General features: G+C 42.5%; 1 protein-coding gene across 5 annotated transcripts in view; it reads left to right on the forward strand.

The window, feature by feature from the left end:
- RAB36 (RAB36, member RAS oncogene family) overlaps nucleotides 1-13,667 on the forward strand; it is a 32,666-nt gene extending 18,999 nt beyond the window's left edge. For 3 of the 5 annotated variants that reach the window (XM_048821666.2, XM_048821665.2, XM_048821664.2), the window contains one exon: nucleotides 214-13,667. In XM_048821666.2, coding sequence (XP_048677623.1) covers nucleotides 214-278 — 65 coding nt within the window. In that variant the 3' untranslated portion in view covers nucleotides 279-13,667. The remainder of the gene's footprint in view (nucleotides 1-213) is intronic. The other 2 variants (XM_075120244.1, XM_075120245.1) reach the window with 2 other exon arrangements.
- The last annotated feature ends 1,158 nt before the right edge of the window (nucleotides 13,668-14,825 follow it).

Consider the following 14,825-nt stretch of genomic DNA (forward strand, 5'->3'; position numbering starts at 1 on the left):
TTAAAAGTTTGGGGAAGTGCGGATGTTTCTTGAGGGCCAAATTCTGCCTCATTTATACCAGCGCAACCTCTGACCTAATTTTTTGTCTTTCTTGGTTCTTATGTGTGGTTGCACAAGTGTTACTGAAGGCTGAATCTGGTCTCTGTCATCTTTATTACAGGAAGGTGATTCTACGTGGATTAATTATGGTTTCCTTTGGTTTCCTCATTACAGAAATAGAAGGAAATTCACTTGAGACTCCAGAAAGCAACAGCCAAGCCAGCCTGAACTGCTGCTAGCTGCCAGTCATTTCTGCAAGCATCACACCTCCATCTGCATGTGCGTACACCTGCATGGCGCACCTGCAGCAGGGAAAGCTCTCAAGCAGTTTCCAGTTGAGAGATTGAAAGTCAGTTTATCTCAGGAAAGAATGGAGGAGCTGAAAATGATTCAAGCAACTTGCCTTCAGACAGATGATCTCTCTTCTACCCCTTGCTTTGTGCTCACCTTGTGCAGGCAGCACAATGGTACATAAACCTTCCCTGTGCAAGGGGGAGACTGCTTGTGTGATGGCAAGCTGCCTTTACTTAAGGGGATGGACTCAACCCAACTTTTCCTCCTGCTACCAGGAGGACCTGTAAACAATGTTCTGTACTTGTTTTGTGTTCTTGGTAGCTACCAGAACTCTAGAATCTTGGACAGTGAAGTCCTGGCCCCATTCTTGTGGGAGCAGAAAACCCATGGCAGTGCTGATTATTGTGGTGCATTTGATCTATTTTATCTTTTAAACACAAAATCCTTGTACAAAATTATGCTGACTTGCACTTAAGCATACCTAGTTTACCATGATAGTACTGAGAGAAATATTCCTCTTGTATCTGGGGTCAGGATATCTGGTTTCAGGATATCTGTCGATCCTTTGTAATTTTTAAGTCTATACATATTCTTCTTCGAATGGATGCAGACCAGAATTCCACTCAGGTGTGTGTGTGTGATCAGTGTGCTGGAGTAGTACTCATCAGAGCGACAGACATGCCCTGAGCCTCCTCATGGCTCCTCCCAAGGCTATATGAGGCTGATGCCACCCTGACCCCCCTCAGTCCCTTCTTATCACTCATGGCCTGAGTCGCAACTTCCCATGTAGTTCTCCCCTCATGCTTTTTTTTCTGCTACATAGTTAGCTCTTAGCTATTTACAGATTTAATGAAGTTATCAGTTAGCACCCTTTAGATAGGTTTTTCTTTACATTTTTTATTTCTAGAATGGCATGGAGCACTCTCTGGGCTTCAAGCACTGCCCTTCACGTGGGGCATCTCTTCCTAATAATGACCCCCCACACACACACACACATAGGCCTTGTCTACATTAGGGGGGGTTAAGTTGACGTAAGTTACGCATCTTAAGTTATGTAACTTACATATATTAAGTCGATGTAGTTTTCAGCAGAGCTTCTGCCTCTCGTTGAGGTGGAGCACTGAAGTCGACAGGAGAGCACTCTCCCGTCCACTTATTGTGTCTTCACCAGACCCACTAAATCGATGCCACTGCATCAATCGCAGCAGCACCAATTTAGCCCCTAGTGAAGACAAGCCCTATGTGTGTTGTGTCTTGGTGAAGGACATATCAAGGAGAAGTGTAGCATTTGCCACTCCTTCAAGAAACACACTCAGATTTCCAGTATCTGCACCTTATGCAGCATCTCCTAGCATAGGCCATGAGGTCTGCCTCTGCATTTGTGCCCTGCCAGATTGCGCTGTATGCAGTCAGCCACTACTATGGTAAAGACTTCAGACAGGCTCTTGGGCTTGGACTCCTTTCCAAGGAGAAGGAGAGGTCAGTCTTTCTCTCTCTGGGTTCCTTGCACACAGACCCATAAGACTAATAAGAGCCACTCGAGCTCCAAGAGAGGCTCCTCTTCCACCGCAAATAGGGGATTGGTGTAACACAGAGTTTCACAGGGCACCTAGAGTAGGGCAGGGCTGTAAGCCCATGTTTCCCCAGTAGCTAGGCGAGCAACTCCTGGTACCATACCATCGACTCTGGATCTGTCCTCTCAGCAGCCATCAAGTCTGGTACTGGTGGATGCTGTCTCAGCACCACCTATTTCAATCCTTACAACTTCACAGACACTTGGGGTGGTGAATGACCTGCTCTGCCTATCTATCCCTGGTTTGCCATTGATCCAGGAGTCCGTGGGGCTGGTATTACCTCTGGCTGTTCTGGACCATCAACCTCTTTGGCACTGGAGCAGAGAATGCTGTCAGCACCAGCACTGGTACTGGTTAAGGGGACAGTCTAAGACAGTCTCATCTGCACCATCTGGTGCCTGGGTGTCCTCTACATCAGCTCTTGGATGTTCTTTAGTGTTGGCACTGACTGCAACCTCAGTTTTGGGTTTGGGTGTAGACATCAGGCTACGCATCACCTCCTCTGGAGCCTGTTTTGGTACTGGACTTAGAAACAAGACCTTCTATGTCCTGAGATAAATTTATGGTACTGACTGCAGTATCACCACTGGTACCAAACTTACCTCCCCCTGCTGGGAGTTGGACAGATTGGGCCATCCAATAGCCCCACTTGGTTGGGCACTGGTATGCTGACTGATTATTCAGAAGGCCTATCTAGGTCAGACTTGTCTAGCTCCTCCTCATCCCCACCAAGGCATGCAAAGTCTAGTAAACCATCTAGGTCACCTTAAGAGGGGGACCCTTGGAACTGGAATCAGTACCATTCCAATAACAAGGAGAGGCCAGTGTGGCCTGAGACATTTTGACCTCCAATGACCTGTTGGATTATATGTGTCAGGGGTCGCACATCTCAAACCCTGGTCTACAGGACTCTTAGGAACCAGGAAGTTCTGACCTGCCACCCAGTGACCTGCTAACAGTTGCCAGAACCAGAAGCTGAATTCCAACAGAGAACTCCAGTCCTGGGATCTGATAGGTGGAACAATGGGAGTCCTGATTTTTTTCTCTGCTTGTGTTTAAACAAAACACAGGAAGAGGAAGTTGTCCATGCAGTTGGGTTTTCCCTGCTTAGGACTGCTTCGCTTGTGCTACCTGCTCCTACTGCCTGACTCTGATCTCCTGGTAACCTGACCCTGCCTGCCTCCTTAACTCGCTCTCCAACCACTAGGTCAGACTGCACACATCCCACTTGTGACAATATAGAACGCTTGGATGGCTCCTAGATTCTCCAGATCTTGATCTTCAGCCTGTTTTAGGAGAAAGTCCCTGGAACCATCCACATCAGGGCCTTGTGCACTGGAAGAGCAACTAGAAGCTCTCCCCTCTGAACAACCAGCTCAATAAGAAGAGCCATGTTGGAGGAACGAGCTCTGTCTCAGGAGGCTACTTCAGCTCTGGTCAATTTATCCTCTCCCTCCCCAGGCTCACTCTTGCCAGTCCCAGAGCATTTTTAATCCTGTCAGGATGTGCTTAGAAGAATGGCCTCTGCGCTTGGTATATATTCCAAGTTATTTACAGGAGAATACCTACAAGCTATTGGACATTCTTCAAGCTGCAATCTCAAGAAGGGTAGCCCTCCCAGTAAATGAGGCACTTTTAGAGCCAGCGAAAGTGTTATGGAATACACCTGCTTTGCTGGCTTCCACAGCCAAATGCACTGACAGATGCGACAGTGTGCTTGCCCAGGGGTTCAAGTGTCTTTTACTCTCATCTGTCTCCAAATTCCCTGGTAGTTTTGGCTGCCAATGAGAAGTCAAGGCAAGAAAGGTTCAAGTCAGCACCCAAAGAAAGAGAACTGAAAAGAATGATGGCCTGGGGCAGAAAGATTTATTCTAAGTTATCTCTCCAAATGCAAATAGCTAATCGGCAGATGCTGTTACCTAAGTATGATTTTCGTACCTGGGAGCCTTATCAAAATTTACAGATAAACTCTCCGAGGACTCCAAGGAAGAGTTCAAAGCCTTTTTGGCAGAGGGCCATCTGGTCACAAAGACATCTCTTCAGTCTGCCTTGGATGTTGCAGATGGTTCCTCAAAGACTGTGGCCTCGGCAATGTTGATAATGTGAAGAGTTTCGTGACTATATAACTCTGGGATAGCCTGCAACATACAACAGTATAGAAGACCTTCCCTTTGGGCATTTTCTATTTTCAGATAAAATTGGTGAAATATTGCACTCATTTTAAAAGACTTCTAAGCAACCCTCTGCTTCTTAAGAGTTTATGTCCCAGTGTCCAAGAAAAGACGTACACAACTCCCAGCATACCCAGTACTCCTAGCAGTACTATAGAAATCCTTTCTACGCATCTAGGCAAGATGACATGCTGAAAAGTACGCATAGACCTCAGAGAAGAAGGTCCACTAGCTCAGACTCCAACCTGCAAGCCCATTCTCAGACATCTGCAAGCAAAATCTGCCTTTTCACTTTTCCAATGAGGACAGCAACCTAATTATTCACAATCCACACACTATTGTCTCTCCATTTGGGAGCAAACTATCTTGCTTTCTGGATAATGACAGACAAGTGGGTACTAAGTACCTTGAGACTGGGATAGTCAATCCAATTCCTTTCCATTCCCCCTTCCCCATCCGTTTTCAGGGACCCAACTCACAAGCCTCTGCTCCTTCAAAAGGTCCAGATACTGCTTGCTGTAAGGGCTGTGGAAGAAATTCCTATACAGTTTCAAGGAAAGGAGTTTTATTTAGCCATTTTCTAATTCCCAAGTCCAAGTGTTGTTTAAGGCCCATTTTGAACTTTTACAGTCTCAACAAGTTCACTAAATACATGAGATTCTACATGGTTTCCCTGACATCTATCCTCCCCCTCAGGATTGGAACAATTTGTTTGCTGCCCTCAATCTTTGCAGTGCTTGCTTCCACATCACAGTGATACGAAGTCATAGGAAGTTTCTCAGATTTATGGTAGTGAGGAGACACTATCAATACACAGTTCTTCCCTTTGGCCTATTGTCAGCTCCTCATGTGTTTATGAAATGCATAGAAGAAGTGTCAGCATTCTTGAGAAGGATTGGGATACATATCTTCCCTTACTAGATGATTGCCTCATCCAGGGCATATCACTTTGTGAAGTCCTCAGTCAGCTCCAATTCATTCTCCATCTCTTTGACTGGCTAGGGCTCATGCAGAACAAAGAGAAGTCCACATTAGTGCCCATGAAGAGGCTGACATTCATTGGGGCTTTGCTTGACTCTATGGTAGCGAGGGCCTTTTTTCCTTGAGAGGTTTCTGACCATTTACAATCTTTGTGTGTCCCTCAGGTCTCACCTGTCCAGTATGGCCAGAGCATGTCACACATTGGTACGTCACATGGCTCCATGTATGTACGTGACCATGCATTCCAGACTGCATTTTCATCCTTTACATACAAACACGGCTAAAGTTGATTTACCAACCAAGCAGGCATCTGGAAAAGTTAGTCCAAGTTTCTCTTGTAGTCTTACACTCTGTGGAGTAGTGAATGGACCAGGACATTGTATGTGTGGGGAATCCCTTTTCTTGTCCCCTTCCAACTAGGACAATTATAATTGACACTTCTACATTAGGCTGGGATGCTCACCTGGGTGGTTCATGGGGACCCAAGGGATATGGACAAAACCCCAGGAAGAGAGGCTTCATCACGTTCCAGGAGAGGTTACGTAACAGAAGGAAACAATCACCTAGATCCACCTATTTAGCTAAGTGGAAGTGTTCTTCACTTTTGACTTCTGCTCAAGGGATTCAGTCAATAAGGGTGAGTGTCCAGGACAAATGTTCTGGCCCTTTCTTAAGTTCAGTGAAGGTTCACCTGGCAGCTATTTCTGCCACTCAGGGGAGAATAGTGTTTTCCAATCCTATGGCTACAAAGTTTCTCAAGTAAATGACTTGTCTGTTTCCACCTGTAAAAGCATCAGTTCACCTGAACACAATGTTAGCCACTCTCATGGGAAGAATTTGGCTATTTGCTCCTGGGCACATTTGTCCTGCAAGATGGCCTTCCTTATCGCTATCACATCTGTGAGGAGAGCTGGCAAGCTGCAAGTATTAGTGGTAGGCCCTCCGTACACTCACTTTTTAAGGACAAAATGGCTCACCCAAAGTTTTTAACTAAAGTAGTGTCAACATTCCACCTTAATAAGACGCTATATCTAAGTCCTGTGTTCTTTCCAAACCTGCATGTCAGTTGGGAAGAAAGGTGTTTTACATACCTTGGATGTAAGATGGCCATTGGCCTTTTTCATAGACAGAGGTAATTGTTTAGATGTTCTCCTTGACATTTTGTTTCTTACGAGGATAGGATGAAGGGCCAAGTGGTCTTGACCCAGACAGTCTGTAGATGGATCACTGCTATTACCACTGTTTATGATATGGCTAGTATTCCACCTCCTTAACGTCTCTTTGTCCAACTCAAAGCTTAAGTGATGTCTGTAGCTTCTCTCAATGATATACCTTTTCTGGACACTCAGAAGGCTGCTGCCTGGTCCTACATATATATGTGCATGCATACATACATTCATTCATACATACATACATACATACATTCACTTGTCACTATGCGATTGCAAGAGCTTCAAGGGAAGATGCAAACTTTGGCAAGGTCACTGTTCAAATAGAGTTCAAGCCCTGCCATCTATGATACTGCTTGTGAGTCACCTGAAGGGAATACACATCTGCATCCACTCGAATAAGAAAGAACAGTTATTTACCTGTATTATAACTGTTTGTTCTTAGAGATGTGGGTACAGATGTGTATTCCATGACCAACCTGTCATCTCCTCTGCATCAGAATTTTAGGCCACTGGCTGGTACAAAGGAGCTGAGGTAGATGGGGACAGCATCACCCTTATATAGCCTCAGGTGGGGTCATAAGGAGGCGCAGGGAATGTGCATCACTTCAACAGGTATTGCTGCGGAAAACATATCTGGCTCCAGCATGCTGAGCGCGCACACGTACCCACCCTCACCCCCGAATTAACTACATTTCTGCATCCACATCTCTAAGAACAACAGTTACAAGTAAGTAATTGTTCTTTTCCTGTTTAATGAGTTAGGGTCTGAGACAGTTTTTACATTTTGCTTTTATAATTTTTTTAAAAGCATATCAAGTCTGCTGAAAGAAGACCTTAATCCTGCTCCCCTTTACTTCTCTGTAGAATGGGTGGCAGATCTTTCCTCCTGCCATCAGAATCTGGTCCTATGGATACAACTTCAGGGTAAAAATCAAAAAGGGAGATTCCATTGAATGGAGAAAGCTGTGAAATTATGTAATAGGTATAGTAAAGGAGAACATATAAACACTGATAGGAAAGGAAGTTTATGAGGTTGTAGCAAAATTCTGATAATGATTTTTTTATTGATCTAGTGTCACTGTGTTTCTGCCTTTGACATTTCAGGTGGGCAAAACCAGAACCCAGGATCCAAATATTCCAAAACTTTGTGGAAGTCCAGATCTGAAATTTCTAGTTTAATTCCATCTCTGCTTAACATTCCAAAGGCTTGATTCTTCTCGGCCTTATGCTTTATATAAGCATGTGCATCTGTGTAAAATAGTACCAGCTCTTTATATATAACCAGAATATTATAATTTTTCACTCTTTGTGCATGTGTGAATGGCAACACAAAGTGCAAGGCACAGGAGAATCCGATTCCATGTATTCTGTAATTGCAAGAGGAAGTGGGTATACCCTTTCCCCTCCACTTGTTTTTCATAGATCCCGTCTACGCTACAAGTCTAACCAGTCACAGCTATTATAAGTGACATGTTCTAATGTCTCTTTTTGTTCATAATATAGATAGGACATGGTTTTTTGAAGCATGTTACAGCCGAAGTAATGAACTTCGTCACCCCTCTCCATGCTAGACAACTGTTAGCTGGTAAGGTTAGATGCTATAGTGTGGCTGGGCATATAATTGGTTTGACTACCCTTGCTGGAAAAAGTGTTCCAGTCCCTTGATGCTAGGAGCAGCTTGCTTCATAGCTGAATTGAAGCAACAGTGAAAAGGAAGGATTTTTGTCCTTATTTTCATATTACTTTTACCAAAATGGTGTGTGTTTATGTGTACTTGCACTCTTTCTACATAGAAAGAGAGAGTGAGAATTTTCCAATACAGAAACCCTAACGTGCTTGCCATGTGCAGGTCTCTTAACTGAGTGGCTGTTGCAGAACGAGCACTCTCTACATGATTGCCACATCCTGGTGAGCTTGTCAGGTCATGCACTTTCCCTGGTTTCCTCTGTTATTCCAAGAGTTAAATACCTTTCTGCCCTACCCCTATAAGTTTGATTCTTTAGGAGCTAGGATGATCATGTGTTAAAACAAGACCCATGTAACATGGAACAGATTGTATGAAAATCAGAGGCATTGGGAAATAGAGTAAAGCAACTCTGTGCTGGAGAGTTTTCTGCAGTGTGGGCAGCCCCGACTTGGTGCCGTAGGGACTCCTGTTTAAACCTTGTTAGTTGTCCCTGCTGATTTAAATGGCACAGTATTGTCAGAAATAACTGTATTACATACCTGCTGGATCAGTATTTGTGAGACCGCTTTTACCATGCATGATTATTGTTTATAAATCTCTGATCAGATTGGTTTTGCTTATTGAACTTCAGCATATACAGCAAAAGTACAAGGCAAACATCAAGAAGTAACACCCAAGAGTATGTTGAAAGGAACTAGCTGATATCTATGGTCATACATTGACATAAAGAAATGGACTTAAACTTCATATAGAAAACACTACATTATTCTTACACTCTTCTTTACTGGAACAAATTTTAGAGAGGAAGAAGGAATTTAAACAAGGCAATCTCTCACTGATTTGTAACATTCAGCCTCAGGTACCTAATAGGCAGTATTCCTCCAAACATAAAAGATGTATTGTAAAACTTTCACCTACACGAAACCAGGAAAACTCAGAGCCATAAAAAACTACTATAAACATTCTGAGTCAATTAACGAATCCCCCTCAAGAATCAAACCAAGGCATCAGTCCACCATTCCAGAAATCTTGTTCACCAATAATTTGATGTCCACAAAGCCCTAGGGCCAATGGAATCACTCTGAATTTACACCAGCATAAGTGAGAGCAGAATGTTTCCCATAATGTACAGTATACTCATAGTACAATGGTTTGGACGGAAAGAAAGCAGAAGACCCTAGGACAGTTATTAATTATTAACCCCATCATGTAGTCACTACACATGCATCAGTAAACAGGGTGCTGAATGTAACAATCTAATTGGAGCCCAATGCCTCAAAACATACCAAGGAAAATAACAGAAAGACCTTAATAATATAAAAAATAATCAGACACAATGGGCCTGATTCTCAGTTATTCCATTCCTGCATTTAGATAGGGATGGGCAGAAAGTGAGGAGAAATATGGCTTAAAGCTGCCTTTGTATTTCCCATCTTCTGTTTTGCTCACAGCGTAAATTAGAACAGTCTCATGGAATTGTATGTATGCAACTTCTCTTAGCAACTTCTCTCTTCCTTTCCTCTTCAGACAAGGCTGTCATTAGCAACCATGCGAGTCCTGTTGGCACAGAAAATGAGTGTACTATTTGGTGGAGGAGGTGAATATGTGTGCCTGTGTAGAGTTATCGATCCAAATATGTAATGTTTTGACCTTATGATATTCTGTGTAGTTGTTTATCTCTCAAAACTGTTTCATGAGGATGACGAATAGATGCTCCCTTAAACCATGCTCATTCCATTTAGTGGACAGCATATCTAACTTCTTTGTGATTACTGGGTTTGAATCACTACTGGATGGGTGAGTAGAAGGGGTGGCTTACTGTACTGGAGGATACCATATATGTATATAATATGATGTCTTTCAGCAGAAGCAACCAACATGCTTTTCAAGCATAAACGAATTGTCACGTAAGCCCCCTTTTGAGGTACTATATTGTAGGTGAGTAGTATTAGCGTCATTTTACAGAGGTGTAAACTGAAGCTCACAAGGATAACATGCCTGATTTTCAAACTAGGCCCCTATTTTTGTGGGCATAGTGCCTGAAATAATTTGGGCCCCAAAATTTTATATCCCGGGTTCAGTCATGCTTTGTCCTGGCAATTCACTGTTGGTGCTGAGGTGTGGGCATAACTTGTTATAGACAGAAAACTGCGCCTCTAAAAATGGTTCTAAAATCAGGCCTTAAGTGACTTGCCCACAGTCACACAGTGAGTCAGTGACAAAGCTGGGAAGAAGAATATTTTTTAAATTGCCCTGCAAGTGTTGCTTTTATTATTGTTAGACTTTTGTGCAAAAAACTCGTGGATACAGTCTCTTCAGCAATGCTATGATATTGCTCTGAAAATCAAATGGGCAGCTTTCCCACCTTATGTCTGTGAAGAGTACGGGTCCTTTAAAACCACACAGTACCTTGGCCTCAAGGGAAAGTGAGATTTGGTTCCAGAGGGCTCCTCCCTTCCCTTTTCTATGTATTGGAAATACTGAACTTGGAAGAAAACTGCCTTTTGTTTTCTAGTAACAGAAATGACACAGTAACTTGTTGTCACTACCATTTTATGTCTCTTCTACCTCCAAGAATCACACTTATAACAGCAGGACAATAAATAGCCTTCGGAAAGAGCCTAATCCATCCTAGTCAGTGATGGATGCTGTAAGGCCTGCCTTGAAAACCCCACTGAGATTTCCAGAGCACAGAGCCCGCTATTAATAATTGATTCTGTAAAAATGAAACTCTGATCATGTTACTATTGATGAATTGCTTAGACAGGGGAACACAAGGAAAGGGTTCCAACTCTCTGAAAAGTAAACACCACTGTTCATTTGTAATTTCTTGGGCAGATGTTCATGTCTCTGGCCTAGATTTTAGTTGTGTGTGTTTAATTCTAACAAAAAGCCTAGTTGCTTTGAAGAAGGCTTTTATATAGTGAGTAATATGTCAGGAAAGAGGACAACTGTATCAGTTCTGAATGCTGGCTGTCTGTAGCATTCCTAGATATATTAACTCTGGAACTAGCTGGTGAATCCCCCACAGTACATTTGGCAACAATGCCTGTCTCCTTTGGGGATTTTTGTTGCAGAGAGTGTGGAGAAGGGTGGTGATTGGGGGCCATCTGAAGACAAAGCTAAGGTGCTGGTGTAGTAGTTTTTCTCAGAACAAATACAAATGTGATGCTTCTTTTTTTCTCAATAAATTGAAGTTAACACGCTGATTGCCTGTTTTAAACAATGAGTATGTATGTCTTTTAGTCAAAGCAGTAGATGATTGATCACAGGCCATTTAGCAAACAGCCCTGTGGCAAGTGATATTTTTTGGGCTTTCAGGTTAAGGCCAGGAGCTGTTAGAAGAGCAATTGATTTTATTTTTTAGTATCAGTTTTGCCATGTGAGTGAATATATGAAGGTCAGTTTTCTTATTGCCAGTAGGTCATGTGATTCACATCTCTCCTGTTATTTCTCAGCACCTACAAGATTCAAGCCTGCTGTCCCTACAGGTGCATTGTTCCCAGTATAATCATCAGTTGTCTCTTGCATGAGAACTGCAGGGTCAGAATCTCACTGGCTTTTCTGCAGGCAGTGCTTCCTACTTTTTCTAGCTCTTTGTTTACCTTCCTCATCACCTGTTTCTCCCCTCATCTTCTTCATCCCATGTCTTATCAGTTTTCTCCTTCATTTCTCTTTAGCCCTACAAACAGGAGGGTTCTTCATGTCCCTCTCAGAACCCTGGATCCCTTCAGTTCTTACTCCCCTGCATCTCAGGGTCCTTGCTACACTAACCTCTCCTCCTGGTAGTTCATCAGGAGCAGTTGTTGGAGGCATTCCCTCAACCAGGGGCTGAGTGTGCTGCCCTCATGACACTCCCAGTCTCTGCAGGTCTGGGAGCTAGGGAACAAATATGGGACTTACTTCAAGTTTCCCAGAGGGGCTACAACCACATTATAGTCCTTTGCCTTCATGTCTTTCTCTTTTCTGGGGTAGGAAGTTAGGAAAGAGGCTTTAATCTTTGAGTGAGTGTGACATGGATCACTTGGTGAGTCACATGAGAGAGGTGCTACTGCTGTGTGTCAGATTTCTGCTAATTTGTGCTCTAGATTATAAATTGTTTGAGGGACTGACTTGAGTGCAGTTTTCCTCTTGTAATGTGCTGTATATCCATTCAGTGCTTTATTACTAATAACTGACATGCATCTGTTAGAATACATTGTTCTGGTCACCATTCTGTCTGCCCAACTACTCCCATGCCAGATATGGGAAAGATAAGGGAAAGCTGAGTGTAATAACATCCTGGACAGAACAGAAACCATGAGGATAGATGAGAGAAGAGGGAAAAATAATATCTCAGTCACCCTGCTCATTCCTTTAGTGGGTTGAGATCAGAGTCCATTTCAGATGTGCACCACAACCCAGTGCAGGCTATTCTCCTTTCTGTGCTACACGTTCATTCGAGATAGGTGAATAAGTCTATTCCCATTCTGTCTCCTCTCAGGCTTTGACTCATTCCAGGAAAAACAGAAATATTCATTGGCAGGATCCTGAGTGGGAGTCCTCTCTCTTTCCAGCTCTTGTGCAGAAGTCACACACTGTTAGAAAACATTTTTCATCGATCACAGGCAAATGATAGACTGCGTTTAAAAACTCCTTGAAAAGGACTCTGCTTTTAGGGTCCCAGTCTCACTTATATTAAATGCCCATTGATTTTTGTTTCAGGATCAGGCCCTTGGTGAGGAGAGAGTGCCGCGGCTGTGGGAGGGCTACAGTTTGTTAGGAAAAGTGACTGGCTTTTGCCCACAAGAGGGTGCCTCAGGGTCAGTTATGGTTGTTCTTGCTTGAAGTAGAGAAGCCATGTTGTAGTTTATTTTCTGTGCCACTAGAGGGGGCATGCTGGCTGCTCTAACTGCTAGTCATAGCCACAAAATCATAACAGTTTTGTACTTGAAAAGTAATATGCACTCAGACCACTGCTATATGCCTGCCATCATAACTTTGCCTTTACAAAGTTTTGTGTGTCTTTAGAATGGTACTATTCTGAGTAAATAAAGTGTTTGGGGGTTGCTCAGAAGTCCAGCAGCTACTTCTCATGCTCCTCCAAATTCCTGATGCAGACACAGAGACCGCAATAGGTATGGAGACCGAGTTGTTTAATTCCAATACTAATTAAAATTGAATGAGTCATACAGAAATTCAGCCTCTGGCTTCAATACTCATCAGAATTCTTGTGTTTTCTCACTCTGTTGGATACACAGGAGAGGGGAGAAAGGGCATGGAAACCTTACCTGCCTGATTCCCATGCACTTTAGGCTATCACACAACATCTTTGTGAGAAATAAAGAGCAAGGGAAACTGAGACTTGAGTAATCTTAAATCAGCGTGTGAATTCAAATGACAAGTTAGATCCAAACTGTATATTTAAACATATAAATTATTGATTAGTAATTTATAATGTTATGCATATGGCCTTATAAAAACTGCTGTTTACATAAATGTCATTATATGGATTTTTTTTCAAATGTAATGTCAATGAATCCATAACCCTTGATCAATCTCTGTCCCATATGTGTTAGAAGCCTGGGTACTAGTTGAGGTAGGCATTTTTATGAAGGAAGGGGGAAAGTAAAAGCTCTGTAATAAACAGCAAAAGAAAGAACAATGCAAAGCTGAAGGCACTATTAGCCAGTTGCAGAATGCATTTTTGATGCGTGAAAAGGTTTTGTGGGCTATTGAACAACATCAGAAGTATAAAAGGCTAATCTTAGCTAACTTTGTGGACAGTAGTGTTTTTTTCTCCTAGGACCTCAAAGCACTTTACAAATATTAATGAATTGAATTAATTTAGTGAACAAATTTAATATAATGAATTGTCTGATACTTTATGGAACCTTATTAAAAGCTGATGTAAAGAGCTACCAGCAGAAGTCATAAGAAGTTTCGTTGGTCCTACAAACTGGAGGAACTGTTCTACATAGTCGTGATCCCTTCTACAGCTACTTTATCTTTTAAGTATTTACACACACACACATATATAAAGCTATATAGCAGTCCTGCAACAAGCCTTGTATCAAACATTAAACAAAATCTAACATTATATATTTTTTTTTAAAAAAACCCTCTTATTCATGAAAAAGGGGAGAGAAGAGTGAATTCTAGGACTGTCCAGTTGGATTTATGTATATTTTGTAAGATGCTTAGATAGTGATGAATTCATAAGTACCTGGTTAAAATAGAATACTCAGTGGTGTGATGCAAGTAAATATTGTCATCATATTACAGATGGTTAAACTGAGACAGCAAGAAGATAAGGGACTTGTCCAAGGATGTATGAATCAGTTGCAGAGCTAGGAATAGAATCCAGCTCTCAAACTCCTACTCTAGCTACTGGCCATCCTTGTTTCAGAGTTGAGGATTGAGCATCCCACCCGGGAGCTTTGGCTTTTGTAATTTTGCAGAACTAAAACATGAGTCTAGCAACAGGATTCCACTAATCAATGAAGACCATGCTAGTTTCTGGCCACTAGTTTGCAGATCCATCACAAGTGTCCTGCTTATCATTTAGTGGAGTATTGGGAACTTCTTGCCCTTATTCCTATACAGATCATGTTTTGAATTTGTGAAGGATATTGGCCTGTCAGCATGTTCCTATGAAGGTATATTACAGGTCTGAGTGTGTTATATGTGGGTATTTGGAGTGCTGGTCTGAGCACAAGAGTGTATATGTGTGCACAAGAGCGGATGTGGAGCTGTGTGGGCATGTATACTTCCTATGTTTGAGCACGCAGGTGAATGTGTAGGTCATGATACACAGCTATGAATGTATACATATTTGTGTGTGCTCAAATGTAGATGTGAGTAGTACCAGCTTCTCTGTGTGTGTCCATATCTGAGCAAGTTTGCGGGGTGTGTGCATCTGTGGGGA

The sequence above is a fragment of the Caretta caretta genome, chromosome 15 (genome assembly GCF_965140235.1).
Source record: "Caretta caretta isolate rCarCar2 chromosome 15, rCarCar1.hap1, whole genome shotgun sequence".
Lineage (NCBI taxonomy): Eukaryota > Metazoa > Chordata > Testudines > Cheloniidae > Caretta > Caretta caretta.